At 41.7% G+C, this 15,170-nt stretch overlaps 1 protein-coding gene across 1 annotated transcript; it reads right to left on the bottom strand.

The window, feature by feature from the left end:
- Positions 1 to 1,249: 1,249 nt before the first annotated feature.
- Positions 1,250 to 14,617, bottom strand: SUCLG1 (succinate-CoA ligase GDP/ADP-forming subunit alpha). Its single transcript, XM_084285959.1, has 9 exons — positions 14,493 to 14,617; positions 8,509 to 8,612; positions 7,568 to 7,684; positions 6,782 to 6,994; positions 6,636 to 6,693; positions 4,008 to 4,091; positions 3,146 to 3,297; positions 2,479 to 2,667; positions 1,250 to 1,502 (listed from the first exon to the last, which is right to left on the bottom strand). The coding sequence occupies exons 1-9, from the start codon at positions 14,536 to 14,538 to the stop codon at positions 1,476 to 1,478; spliced, it is 990 nt and encodes a 329-aa protein (XP_084142085.1). The 5' UTR covers positions 14,539 to 14,617; the 3' UTR covers positions 1,250 to 1,475.
- Positions 14,618 to 15,170: the final 553 nt, after the last annotated feature.

The raw sequence follows: 15,170 nt of genomic DNA, 5'->3' as shown, positions 1-15,170 counted from the left end.
ATCTTTTTTACTTTAAATTAAATCAGGCACTACATGAAAACTCAGCTAGTGTTAAATTCCTACCTGTTGTCACAGACTTTACCGAATGATTTACCACTCAGTGCTGCCTTCAGCTGTCCAGTGACACAATGTCAGGTTCATTTTAGTAAACCACACCAACACGAATAATACAGGATCTCGTCTCTGCACCGTAAGTCCCGTATCATCTGACCAGTGCCTGACCATATATGAAGCACATTAATACACATTCGGTGCAGCAGACATTTGACCTGTCCTTTTACTCCTTCCTTCAGGGCGTAGGTCTAGGAACTGTAAATGTCAGCGTCAAGATAAATGTTCACTGCTTGCATCAGAAAGCAGAATTGCCCAGGCGCTTAAGTGAGAAAAACTAAGAACAGCTTTAAACAAATAACAACACGAGTTTTGGTAACAGCACCTTTATGGAACACAAGGTTAGCTTCAGACAAGTGCCAGGTTACATGAATTTTCAGCCCTCTATATAAAGAAAGCAATCCTGGGTTTACTCCATCCTGATGAAACTTATAAATATTCGTTTATAGGCACAGTGTTTGGGCTATTTCCAAAGTAAAAAGGGCTTTCCATTACAGTGCTGGGAGTGGTTAACAGGTAAGATAACTTACTACATTCTTTTCCAGAAAATAATATTTCTCATCCATTATCTCCCAATGGTATTGGGATTTCAGAACACACAAACAATGCAACCCTAGTTCAGGTTAAAGAGGAAAGTAAAGTAGTTTAAGACAAAGAGCAAATCATTTTCATAGTTACACTTTTGCATGTATACATTTGCATGGGAAATTAGACTCATTTTTGTGAACAAAAATCCCACCTCTCTGTAAAACAAAAGGAATTCCTCGTCAGTAGAGGGCTACACTGTGCACGGGTCAGCCTTGAAAAGAAAGTCTGGACTTCAGGCATATCCAGCTACATGGATCAACAAGCAACCCCTTCAGATCCAGCAGCTTTGGTTTAATGGACGGAAACTTTGGCCTATTGTTTAAATGTACTTGCCAGCAACGAACAAGTAAGAATTTTAAAAATAAAGTGTGATACATGATATGAGCAATGTGCTTAATGTCAGAGCCTTGATCCTTAAAAGCATCTCTTTAAGTGACTTAACCTTAAAATGGGCAGTGCTTAAGTTACAAAAGATTCAGACCTTCAAGGCTGATTGGTTTCTTTATGATGACTGAAGAAACAGTTCTGCTGCAGGAATTCAAAAGATGTATCAGGTTTAGTAGCAGATTTATTATTTTGCTGTGATTTACAATAAGGTGATCATGTCTGAACCAAGAAGACATCAAAACAGGTTTAGCCAAGAGGTTTATGGCTTCAAAGTCAAATTCCACAACCAGTGCCAGTCGTTTGGGCAACTGAGGATTAGCAGACAAAAGATAAGCAGAGGCCAGGTGCTGCACTGATGGTTCAGAGACGGTGTTCCGAAGTGTCTTCTCTTACAGCAATTTCCTTTTCTCAAACTCCTGCAAATAGCACACAGACATTACAGGTGGAGGAAAAAAAAAAAAAGAAAAAGGTTTTTATTAATACTGTATTTTAAATTACTTTCTACTTATTGTACCAAATTGAATTTTAGGAATTAAAAAACTGGAATTAGAAAGGAAATTAAAAAGCGTGTAATGTGTGCAAGTATTCTCCCACCTCTCATTAACTCACTGGCTATGAAAAACCAGTAGCTCTAGATTGCGGTCAGTGCACCGCACTCAGACTGCAATGCTGTCAAGGCATAGGAAAACAGGCCTGAAAAACACTAATTCTGCATGAAAACCGCAGCAGAACCCTTATAGTACAGAATTCGAGCCAGGAAATAAATAAAGTTTTTCTTTTTAGTAAAGGAAAAAAACACAACAGAAAAAAGGGAAGACTCCCACAGCAGCCTGTGAAGGTGCTATTATGCAGTCATCACAGGAAAAACAACTACCTAGCACAGTTGAATTACGCATTTCCTCTAGGCATGAAACAGTGCCTTTTTTGGAGATGAATTAAGAAAAATAGCAATAATCCTGTTTCATACAGAAGTTTCTCAGCTGTATGCATTCAGCCATAATCCCAAATTAGTACTTAAAAGAGACATGCCTATAAGCCAGGCCTTTCCTCCTTCAAATACTGTACTTTCAAATAGTGTTTTAATATTTTAAATTAACTTGGGTTCTTTGCTTCCTCAGATAGCATCCAGAAAACACAATTCAACCAGTTGTTGCAAACACAGCTAAGTGTAATCATTTCTATATTTTGCTGTTTATTTTCCTATAAGGTTGTATTACACATGCTACTTGCGCTATCATCTAAGCAATAACCGCAGCTTGTTCAGTCACTCGACTTCGTATGTTTAACCAGGCTTAGAGCAACAGAATATTTGGGTGAGAGATGTACTACCATTCCCTCAAAAGTAGACTCCTGCTCTGGATAAGTGTATATACCAGTTTCCAAGTAACGAACCTTGTAGATGGTGCTACCTAGCTGAGCAGGGGACATGCTGACCACAACGCCAGCACTCTGAAGAGCTGCTATCTTCTCTTTAGCTCCACCCTTTCCACCAGCAATGATTGCTCCAGCGTGACCCATCCGCCTGCCTGGAGGAGCGGTCAGACCAGCAATGAACGACACTACTGGCTTGGCATTTGGACCCTGTGGATAAAGAAAATACACAGAGTTACATGGGGGAGAGTGAGATGAAAAGCAATTCTACATGGCAGGTTAAAAAAAAAAGAAAAGCATCAACTAGGCAGGCAAAGTTATCAAAGAGCTGGAAACCTCAGACAACATGGAACCACTAGTCTGAAGATAACTCCTCCTGATTAACTGTGTCAACCAGAAGCAATCATGAACTTTAAGATATCTCTTTACAGAACTATGTATATCACCAAAAAAATGTTCCCTACAAATGTCATTGCAGGACTAAAAATCTGAAGTTGTCGCTGCTCTGCTGTTAGAATTGAAATTAGAAGCTTCAATCATGATAAGTCATTCTCTTTAATATGAGTACAATCACTGTTTCTTTTTTGTTCTTTTGTCAGTACAGGTTAGAAATTGAACCAAGCTTTCTTGACATAGCAGAAGATGGCTAACCCCCAAGGCATCTGGAAACAAGCTCTTTAAGACTTACAGAATTATTTTCTTTCAAGAATGCTGCTGCATCTTCTTCAGCATTTCCTCCAATCTCCCCAATCAATATGATCCCCTCAGTATGAGGATCCTTCAGGAAGACATCAAGGCAGTCAATAAAATTAGTTCCATTGAAGGGATCACCTCCAATCCCTGAAAAAAACATGAAACCACATTAAGGTAACTCAATATAAAATTACATTCATACTAATAGTTTCAAAGTAAATTTCAGCATGAAGAGTTGTTCCCAAAGGCTCAAAAGAGGGACAGCTCTCAGAGTGCCAGGTTCCTGCTACAAATCTGTCTCCCCCACTATTTTACAGAAAGCTTGATATCCTAAGTTAACATCTATGACCTTTCAAACCATAACCAAACAGCACACCTTATATAGAGGCTCTATAAAATGTACAGCAGGGGCAAGACTCCAACTCTAGAATTGTGCTCTAAGAAAAAGTGAGTTAGCCAACTTGCTTAACATACCCAAGTAAATGCTTAAGGAAGCCCTAACCCTTTTTAATACTAAACATTTTAGAACATGTTCTAGTGGGAGGTGTCCCTGCACATGGCAGGGGGGTTGGAACTAGATGATTTATAAGGGTCCCTTCCAAACAAAACCTTTCTGTGATTATCCATGTGTTGGCAGTTCTCTGCTCAAAACTGTTTCCTAGGCTGTTATTAATCTGACAAGAAAATGATATCAGAGAAGGGGGATATTCTTCACAGCAGCTAGGGATCTAATTTCTCAGTATGACAAGAACTGATTCAGCTATTTCTATGCTTGCAAAAAAGAAATTAATTGGGAATTGTTCCTGTGAAGAAGCAGATTAGTCTAGATACAGCAAGCTGCTTCTGAGGAAACCTACCGACACAGAAAGACTGCCCCAATCCAACTTGCGTTGTCTGATGAACAGCTTCATAGGTCAGGGTTCCAGATCTTGACACAATACCTTTAGGGAAGAAATGGAGGTAAACTTAACACTAATATAGCTAAGTACGTGACTAGAGGTAGCTGTACTTGCATTCATGAAAATCACCTTAAATAAACTGAATGTGAGATGTTAAGTTTTCCAGCTATCCTTGCCAAAAGATGAAAACTCTAGATAAAATTGTATCTGTACAATTTCTTAGCTAGCACTTTTAAAACTTAATTGTAAACAGATGAACAGGCTTGCCCAGCAAGCCAGTTCTATTGGGCAAGACAGCATTCCTCACATTACAGCTTTACCAGGAGAGAAAACTGAAAACAGAACAGAATGTCTTTCTTGTCCTGTATACAAGTAGCTTATGCACTGAACTCAAATCAGCATTGCAGCTGAACAGTTAATGAAATAATTCAGTACAAGTTGTATCTCCAGCATTGCCAGGCACATGAAAGGCCCTCCAGAATGGAAATACACTTTGTAATGTAAGTTACCACTATTAAGGTAGCCATTGCTACAACACTGCTCTGCAATACATATTTAACAAGTACATTCCAATATTACAAGAGACCACAACCTAGCCTGGCATAAGCAGATTTTCTACAGCAGAAGTTTTGTGCTGAATCCTGGATCAGGGGCAAAATCATTCCATTTTTTTTGTTCGTTTTTCAAAGTCAAGATTTTTGTTAACACTCCAAGAGGGGAGTTTTCCAGGAAAAACAGATATTGTCTTCCATCTATTTCAAGCCATTTAACAAGCAATGTAATTAGTGTATTGCATGAACAGAGGACAAAATGCACCATTAGACTAACAAGCTTAGTTTTATCTACAGTTTATACTGCTGAACAGTGCAGATGTCTACTAGCAAAGAATTTTTTTCTCACTACATTTGCAAAAGGCTTCCTGTTTACTATGTTTCAGATTTCATGAAAGAAGCTACAGACAGAGGTCCTAAGATTGCAGCTATTTTTATAGCTTGCATCCCAAGATTGTCAAATGGTTCTTGGATGCCTCACAGTAAGAGAAAGCTGGGGAGCATATCACTAAAGGTCATAGTGGTAAATGAAGCTGGGAGGGTGGCAAAGTTCACATCTTTACTTCCTGATTCTTAGATCACCATTGAAAATATTTCTATTAGGGCAACTGGATTTAAAATATTATTTTGCACTTCTGGTGCCTTGCATTCAGATTCTACTGTCTTCTGACTGTAAGATATTTCAAGTAGACACAGAAAACCTTAACAGAACTTTGATTCAGAAGGAAACTCGAGGTAATGTTAGAGAACACTGAACAGCTTTTCCCACAGCAAACACTTTCCACCAAAAAATTTTGATAATGCTGTGAAGGGTACCTTCTGCAGAGGAGGAGGGCCGCAGAGATGATCAGAGGGCTAGAGCACCTCTCCTACAGAGACAGGCTGAGCCTGGAGAAGAAAAGGCTACAGGGAGAACTTACAGTGGCCTTTCAGCACCCAGAGGCGGCTGCAGAAAAGCTAGGGATGGACTCTTTGTCAGGAGGAGCAGTGACAGAACAAGGCGGCATGGTTTTAAACTAGAAGAGGGGAGATTTAGGTTAGATGTAAGTTAGAAATTTTTTACTCGTCAGGTGGTGAGGCACTGGCATAGGCTGCCCAGAGAAGCTGTGGATACCCCATCCCTGGAGGTGCTCAAGGCCAGGCTGGATGGGGCTTTGGGCAGCCTGGTCTAGTGGGAAGTGTCCCTGCCCATGGCAGGGCGTTGGAACTGGGTGATCTTTAAGGTCCCTTCTAACCCAAACCATTCTGTGATTTTATGATTTTGTGTCCAAGTTAAACTAGTTACCCCATTGACAGATAATGGCAGTGTACGCTGTTTACAACCTTTCTGAAACTCTATTTATATTAATGCATATTTTGGAACATATTTTTTTTCAAATAATGTAATGCAGGAGCTATAATCTAGTTATTATTTCTATAGTTTAGGACAAGAACCACCAGAAATCAGGACATGACACTTGCATGCAACAGGGTGTGCAGCTACCATATGATTATGAACAAGTCACTGCCCCTCTCACCTCAGCTTCCCTGTCTGAGAAGCGGGTGTGTTTGCCAATTCCACTCACCATGTTATAATTGCCTAACTAACTTGACATGTTATGAACTTATCTGTAATCTTTTCCTGGTGATGCTGAGCTCATGCTAGGTGTAGGATCCCAGTGACAGAATCATAAAGGTTGGAAAAGTAGTCCTCAGAAGCCAAGCTGTTGGAAGGATTAGTATTTGGGTGCCCTCTCAAACCCCACAGAAAATGGAGGTACAGTCAAATTAAGAGCATCATGGAAACACATTTCCTAACTAATCTTTTTCAACTGCTTTGCCTCTGCCATCAGCACTCAGCACCTACTACGGCAGGCTGACAGACTTTGTCGTTCAGGATTGATAATGGCTAAGATCACTCACAAACTGAAGGACAGAGAAGCTGTTATACAGAATGTTAAGTGTGATCTGGGTAGGATGTGACTAGCCTTGTGAATATGAATAGTAGAGTACCAAACTTTACTTTTAGATAATGCATAGATATTCAAAAACTCACCAATTCTTCCTTTCTTGTGAATGTGACCAGGCATGATACCAATTTTACATTCTCCAGGCTAAAGAGAGAGTGGGAGAAGTGAGATGGAACATTTAACCCATCACCAAAAATGGTCCAGCTTTGGAGCAAATCCAGAATTCACTTACATTGATGACACCAGGACAATTTGGGCCCACGAGTCTTGTCTTACCCTGCCGAACCAGTCTGTGTTTAACCCGAACCATGTCCTGCTGGGGAATACCTTCAGTAATGCAAACAACTAAGGGCATTTCTGCATCGATTGCTTCATTGATCGCAGCAGCGGCAAACGGAGGAGGTACATATATAACAGTGGCAGAAGCACCAGTTTGTTCTTTGGCCTAGAAAGATGATTTAAAAAAAAGCATTAAGCATCCAGTGGGCCCAAGGGGAGCATCTGACAATTAATTATTTAAAATATGTCTACTCACAAACATAAATGAAGTAAATAGATAAATACTGATTTACTATAATCAACACAAGTGTTAAATTCACTGAAGACAGGCACAGAGTGTGACCTGAGACCTAAGGACTGGCTGAAAAGGATATCCCCTACAAATATCACCACAAACACCCTTTGATAACAGTTGTTACAATTCCATCATATGCACCAGAATCAGAAACTAGTTATGGGCATAAAACATATGCATACTATGAAGTCATTTATATATATTTATATATACTATAAAGTCATTTGTGTTACTGAGCATCTGGACTCTGAACTTCCCAATGGAAGGCAAGCTCATGCTTGACCACAGTGAAAGCCACTTTTATAAGGCATCTATTTCATTCCACAGTGACATCCACAGTTCAAATATTTGTCTCTTCAGTATGAGGAATGGAATAAGGAGGCCTTCAGCAGCATTAGCTCTTGGATTAAGCCACCTGGTCCTCCAGTCATTGCTGCAAATTACCTCCTTCACAGAATTAAACACAGGCAGACCCAGATGAGTTTTTCCACCTTTCCCTGGAGAAATTCCTCCAACTAGATTGGTGCCATACTCCAACGCCTGCTGGCTGTGAAAGGTGCCCTGTGAGAGAGAAAGAATAAGTAAAGTTAAAATGCATACAAAGACAAATTTAATGTAGCAAAAAGAAGTTTTGATGACATTTGTAATTCTGAAAGCAATTCATTGCACTTAATTTATTGCACATGCCATGCTTTTTGCTTTTAAATTGGAGCACTATGGTTGCACACTAAAGAATGGTTTGTTCTGTGTTGCTAATACACCAGCAGACATAGCAACCACATTTTATCTTCCACATCAATTATGGCAGATGACAAATACAATAATCAAATAGAAGAAATTAGCATTCTTGTTCTTGACTAGCTGACAAATTTAGCAAAAGCAGTCTTCTTCCCTTGCAAATGTGTAAGAATCAATGTGGAAAAAAAATACTAAATATCCTGAAATTAAAACTTTTTTTTCATAGCCATTGATATTCAAAAGCTTTTGTGAAAGAGGCACTTTGAAAATTGTAAGGTTTTTGCAGGTTTTTGCTAGTCTCTTTCTGCTTTCTCTACAAAGAAACCCTTTCAGTTCTGTGCAGCTTAAGGCTTAAGACCAAAGCCAACCACAAAAATCAAGTCATCATGATGACAACTCAAAAAAAAAAAAGTTTTAAGCTTGTATAGTAGTGGAAAAAAATCTAGTTTAACGAATTTAAGGGAAATGGTATTTGGACAGAAGAATGGGAAACCAAAGAGCTGAAAGGATCTCCTTGATCACAAAGTCCCGTTTCCTAACAACACAGACAAGGCCAGCACATCATCTCTTTTATATGTTACTATGTTTTACGGCCAATTAATGTTCTGCACTGAAAGGGTGACAGAAGAAACAGTTCATATACATACCTGTTTGCCTGTAAAACCCTGGCAGATAACCTTTGTATTTTTGTTAATGTACAGATTTTTCCTCGACGCTGAGTAGGAGCAGTGTCGTACTCCATTCTGGTGCACTAGAGGAAGAAAGCAAGGAGAGAACAAATCGTTAATGAACTGCTTTGTTATGCTCTAAGTTAAAAAAACGTCCTAACAAGTCAGTACGTGTATATTTATGCTTACAGGAAAAGATGTTGATCCTGTAGCTCCTGTTTTTAAAAGCAGACCTGAAAGCTGCAAGCATTTACTAACTTTCATTCTAAGATAGGAAACAGCTTTAGTTCACTCTCTAAGGCTGCTCAGTTTGCTGGGAATCAGATGTTGGGTACTGAACATCAGAGCTCCGGTCAAGATAAATCACAAACACCTTTCACTGCTTTCATTTGTGAACGAACAGGTCTCTGTCCCCTAACAACTGCTACAAAGAGGCAAAGCAGAACTAAGATCCTGATATCCCAGAGGCTCTACATGTTGTGCAAACATAGCACAGCTCCTACAGACACCAAGAGATCTCAACACAGCCCCAGGACCTCCAGGCCTAACTCCAAGCATGGCACACAGCAAGAGATCTTTCCCCAGCAGATGCCCAGCCACGGGAACTTGTACATCACAGCTTGTGGGCTCTTGAAGAAATACGGCTCTCTGGATACTCCACTGGAACAGTTTTCAATTTAGTTCTCACAACTCTGGTCTTGTAAACACCACTCACACACAAAAGTAACACAACTGTAGAGAAATGGCACAGTGAATGCTGGTTTCAAGAAGAAAAGGAGAATGACTGCTGCTCTGCTGGAGGGAAAAACAGGGCATTAACAAATGATTAAAGAAGAAAAGTGTAGAATGTCCCAATGCAAGAAAACTCAAGAGATTAAGGAGGAAAAAGAGGCACAGAAAGGATGCTCTCACTGCCATGAGCTTTTGCAATGGCCAGGGTTTTGAGGAGATCTGAACTGATTCACTCCCTACAAGAGTTTTAGATAAAGACCACATATTGTGCCTGGAGTGAATGTGGAAGAGTGCAATCCTCATACAAACACTGACACTATTATGGTACTATGCACCTATTAGCTATTTGAAAACTTTTCCACTTCAGATTTGCAGAAATAAAAAGTGAAGTCAAAATGAAAATACAGAGGTTTTGAATCAGGCTCCTTGGATTGTTCCACACACTTGCTCAGGCACGCCTGATCCGGAGGGAGTTGGGTTTTTTTATTGTTTGTTTCTTACAAAGGAAGCAAAAAGTACTAAGATGGAAAAGAAAAAAGAAAAACAATATTCTTCAATATAAACTGTTGATGCACAGAATTTGAGATGACTTTTAGCAGGACACACTCAGTGATTGTAGTATTAAAAAAAAACAAACAGTCATTTCTTTCTCCATACCATGAAAGCAATTCTATGGCCCCAGCTCTGCTGCCCATTCCGTACCTATTTTCAGCTATTTATAACCTTTCACACAGATGTTTTCAGAACCTTAAGTGTGCCAATTCTCAGTCTTCAGGAGACTATACAGACATGTTTCAAGGATAAGAATCTTTAGTGCCTTTTATAAGCTATCAAGTACCAAAAAAAAAAAAAAAGATATATTTATTCCCATGCACTGATAACTGAAAAACAGCTTAAATGCCAAGCTTTTTCTGGATTTACTCTTAAAAACTTTATGTACTTTGTACATGAGTGAAGAGCCTTGATTCAGAAAAAAAAAAAAAAATACAGCTTTTTTCAGAAGAACCTGGCTAGAGCAGAGCAGCTGGCTGTCTCCAGAGAGGCAGCTTAGCCTGGCACGTGTCTGGGAAGCGATATATATTGGAAGAAATGAAAAAAATCACCTTGTACTTTCTGGGCTGGCTTTGGATGAGATTTTATTTATTTATTTATTTTTAACTGGCACGATGCAGCTCTGTATTTCTCTTCATAGCCTTGCCTGAAGCAGAAAGGTTTGGCCCTGGCTACCAGCACAGTCGGACCTGCAGAGGAATCGGTGGAGATGAGGTTTTGCTATACATATGGGGCACTAGCAGCAAGCCCCGGGTGCAAACAGCTGGCAATTTAAACAGCTAATGGCCATTTAAATAGCTGAGACAGATATAAGATGAGAAGGAAACAGGTGGAATATTGAAATGGCACGCCTAAGTTCACAGCAGGTAAGTCAGAAATAGAATCAGTCTCAGTTTCCAGCTAGGACCTTCATTCACCAGCTCAAACCGTTCTGTGACTCCCAACTCCTGCAGGCAATTGCTTTTACTAGACAAAAGCCAGGAGCCTTAGTGTAAATGTATGTGCCTTCCAGAGGGCAGGACAAGAAACAATTTGCTCTTCTGCTTACAAAGCTTCAGCAATGAGCCAGGAAAAGCCAAACTCCTTGCCGATGCTATTTTAATGCACGGCTCTCACTTACAGGCCAAGTTACAAAGGTGCTGGCTCCACACGAAGCCATAAAGCACAAGGACAAGTCTTAGCACTTGCAGATCTTATCAAAAGTATGGTGGAAACGCTGCATTTTGTCAAATCAGAGGCCCAACATTAACAAAACCGTGTTCAGCCAAGGCCTGTAATGCACTCACTGCAGCTCAAGTAGCAGGGAAACACGGTTACATTCACTTCTTGAAAGAAACCTCACAGCAGTAATTCATGCCTGACAACTCCAAAGCCTTTCTAGAAAAACACGCTCCTACTTACCATCGAGTGCAAACACCAATTTACATGTTTAAAGGAAAATTAACCCATTTGCAAAATATTTTAAGTTACACATCAAATGTAAATACTGTTGTTTGTTGTTTTTTTTGCAGGTTTCAGGCACTCTTGCAGCAGGATGTCCAAATCCTGACCTTACTTAAACAGCACAACCCAAGCCACATTTGCACAGCTTATCCCAGATGAAAGCCAGCTGACAGTGGAGGTACTAAATCTCTTCCTCAACTTTACAGAGTTGAAGATTTGTTATTTTCAGGACCTCCCACAAGACTCCCTAGAGCTACAGGCAGGAATCCAAGTCAAAGTGCTTCCTTCTTGCCCACGCTTATCGTGGAGGAAGCACCTGAAGGTGCTCACAAAATGAGCACAATATAAAAGCAAGGTAAGGCAGCAGAGATTCCTTTCCGCAAGGCCCTGAGCAGACACCTCCACTGTCAGAAGATGGACAGGTAATAAATGAAATTGTCCTTCCACTGCTCCTTGAAATACCCCGAGGGCCTGGAGATGAAGGAAGATAATCCTTTTCCTATTACCTATGGAAGGGAAGAAAGCCTTAGAAAATGCACAGGCTCCAAAACAAACAGGGAAAATGAACTTTAGTGCAGGGAAAGTCAGGGAGGAGTCAAGTACAAAGACTGCAAGGCAAAATGCTCAAAGTTGTTTTTTCTTTTTTTTTTTTTTCCCCCCCACACACATACCCCTCACTTTCCATCAGTTCCAAACCCTCAGTTTGTTTCTAAGAAATCCTCCCAATATTTCACATGCTGTTTAATTTGCCTCGTTATGACCATCTCCTTTCTCCTCCCTCTGCCTACAGACGCGTGGCCTGGAGGCCAAAGTACTGCAGCAAATTTTAGAGTTTGCTGACTCGAAGTTTGATATTACAAGAAGATTTGACACAGTTCCTTATCCCAGTCCTTCCTTCAATTGTGATGATCACGATCAGGCCATACGTGCACATTCACACACGTGGTTGTATCCTGGACAATCCTTCCCCAAACCTGTCTAAATTCATCCTGAAAGGTATCGGTTGCACTAGTAGAAGATGATCCCCAGTGACAAAGAAGTTTTCATGCTGTTGAGGGATTGCCAAAATATCTTACTCCTGGTCTTAAGAGGATTATGAGCTCAGGGAAGGATTTCCAGCTATTGGTACCCAGCCTCTCTTCTCTCACCCTTTCCTTGCCAAATTCCTATTAATTAAGGAAAAAACAATCCACAAACATGGCATAGGAGCTGAGGAATTAAGTAAATTAACCAGTCTGTAAAGGAGAGATGCAATGACTATGTAACAACAACTATGTTACACAAAAGTAAGCTGACGGACAAGTGACAATTAGAAAAAATTCATTCTTTTCAACACCTCCCTCTCCGCTAAGCAAAAATCCCCGCTTACTGCCATGGACATCACAGGAAACATGACAGCATCTGAAAGAAAAGCTTTCTTCTCCTAATTTATGAAGTTGAAACTGCAGGGCCATGTGGAAATAGGCACACTGTGTTCTGCACAGATCAAGTTCTTCTAAGACAACAAACTTTTTCCCAGGTACACTCCACTAAGCCTGCAGTTAAGGGTCTGCGAGCTTGCACAAAAGCAACAAAGAAATTCTTCAGTGTGCATCGTGATTTCTGCAGCACTTCTTTGCCAGGATTATTCACAAAATTTACTTTGGTTATTTAATCTAAGAGCTCTCCAAAGCCTTCCAGCTCGCCCAGAACTTTCAAAAATCCTGACTCTCCAGCGATAATTAAGATAAGCTTAAGTCTTGGTCCATAAGCGAGCAGCACTTTGAGCTGACCTTTGAGCAAGCCCTCACCACTCATTAACATATTGCATAGCATGTTTTCACAAATTCCTGAACTGAAACTTACCGATACACACCCTGCAGGCTTGCTTCAGCAGTGTACCAACAAGAACAGATGCTCTTTTGCAACAGAAAACACTAGAAAGTCACTGCTTTAAATTGCCACTAAGAGGAGATGTTAATTATTTGTTACTGGGACTGTTGCATGAACAAAGTCCAAACTTAATAAATTAAAAGACTGCCCAAACCTTAAGAGTTTCAAACCAAAAACTGTTTCAAATGAAGAAATATTCCTTCTTACAGCACTTTCTTAAAAGAGTTTATGAACTGTTGCTGCAAGCAGAACACTTCCTGAAACACTGAGTCCACCTCTTCCCCTTAACCTACAAAAGAATCTTAAGCACTCTTCCCTAATCTCTTACTGCACACAAGATTACTTTTGCTATGAGCATAAATTAACCTGAAGTGTAGGTGCTACATTGTCATCTCCACCAGCACCAACCTGCTCTGGGGAGCCAGCGCAAAGAGCTGCCCGGCAGAGTAAGCCCCACAGGAAGGAGTTCAGGAAGGGGTACAGCTTCCTTCCTACTCGTGCTCGTAGGGGACAAGAGGTGGGAAGGGATGCCTGGGGGACAGTGGGTGCGCCACAGGAACAACTTGGACCAGCTGAAAATGTCGTGGGATCATGTCCTGAGCCCCTGACCTGCATGTTACCATAGGAAGCACAAGCTTTGCTTGCACGGAGATCCAGTGAAATTTATGAAGTTTAACTTTGCCCACTTGCTGTCAGCTGTCAGATCCCTGATGAACACACCATTTCCTCAGCTGAAATTCCAAGAAAAACTTCTTGTGCCTAGGCTACCCGTACCGATTCCTGTAGAGAACACAGCATTAACTGCACAAAATAAGCACCAAGAAAAACACTTAATTTAATTTACTGTGATATTATTGTATCACACCAACCCCTCTAAAAGCTTTTGAGCTGACGTTCTAGCTGCAGATTGCTTGCATTCTCTGTGCTTAAAGGCTAACGCTGTTACTCCTGACAACACAGACAACTTCATCAGGTTGTGCTGAAGTCTCAGGACAACTCAGGGCCCCCGAGAGGCCTCTAACCCAAAGAACTACTCAAAGTGACCTGACCCAACCCCACCACCACCTTTTTCGAGGAGCTCTGCACATTACCAGAGATGAAACCTCCCTGGCTCCCCACCCAGCGTCCAACACCCCCCCAAAGGGCACACCCTTCATCCCCAAGGACCCCCTCACCCCTCAACGACCCCCCAACCCCCCCCCCTCACCCCCAAACCCCATTCCCGTGCCCACCCCCCCGCATCCCCGCGGCCTAGCCCGGGGGGGGGGAGCAGGCCTCGGCGGCTGAGAGCAGCTCCCACGAACCGGGAGGGCCCCGAAGCACCTCAGGGGAGGGTTGTGGGGTCCCGGGGGAGCGGTACTCACGGCGGAGGAAGCGGCCGAGGAGCCGGGCGGTGTGGCAGTGAGCCATCGTCCCCTCACAAGGACACCCGGCCCGCAGGCCCCGCTCGCCGCCTCAGCACTGCCCGCCCCGGCGGCGCGCGGGGGGTTGTGGGGGTTGTAGTCTGTCAGGCTCCTCGTAGTCATTCTACGCTACTTTTTAGCTCCTAAATTGTGATACATTCAGCCCAAAAAATGAGTTCTGATGTTTGTCTGCAGGTGGGCATTAGAAGATGTCCCGGTACACTGCTAGGTCAGCAGCTGGGGAGAAAGGCACGCTGCCTACACAGGGGTTACTCTTTTGTCGTGTCTGTAGCCACCAGTGCAAAAATAAGTAATATTTTTCAGGGAAATGCTTCAGTAAACAACATAAGACACGTACATCTTCGTTGGTGAATTAATAAAATGTTCCTCTCTACATAACAGACCTCATATGTTACTGATTTTCAGGGCTAAATGTGTAGGAATGCGGCAGAGCTCACGTCCCGACCGCACCAAGGAAATTTTCAGTAAATTGGTAATTCAGTAAATACAATCACAGAAGGATTTGGGTCAGAAGGAACCCTAAAGCACAGCCAGTCCAACCCCTTACCACAGGCAGGGACACCTCTGGGCAGCCCAGGTTGCTCAAAGCCCCATCCAGCCTGGCCTTGAGCACTTCCA

The sequence above is a fragment of the Netta rufina genome (assembly GCF_964035555.1).
Source record: "Netta rufina genome assembly, chromosome: 4".
NCBI lineage: Eukaryota > Metazoa > Chordata > Aves > Anseriformes > Anatidae > Netta > Netta rufina.
The sequence above is the reverse complement of the archived record's forward strand: the minus strand, read 5'-3'. Positions and strand labels throughout refer to the sequence as shown.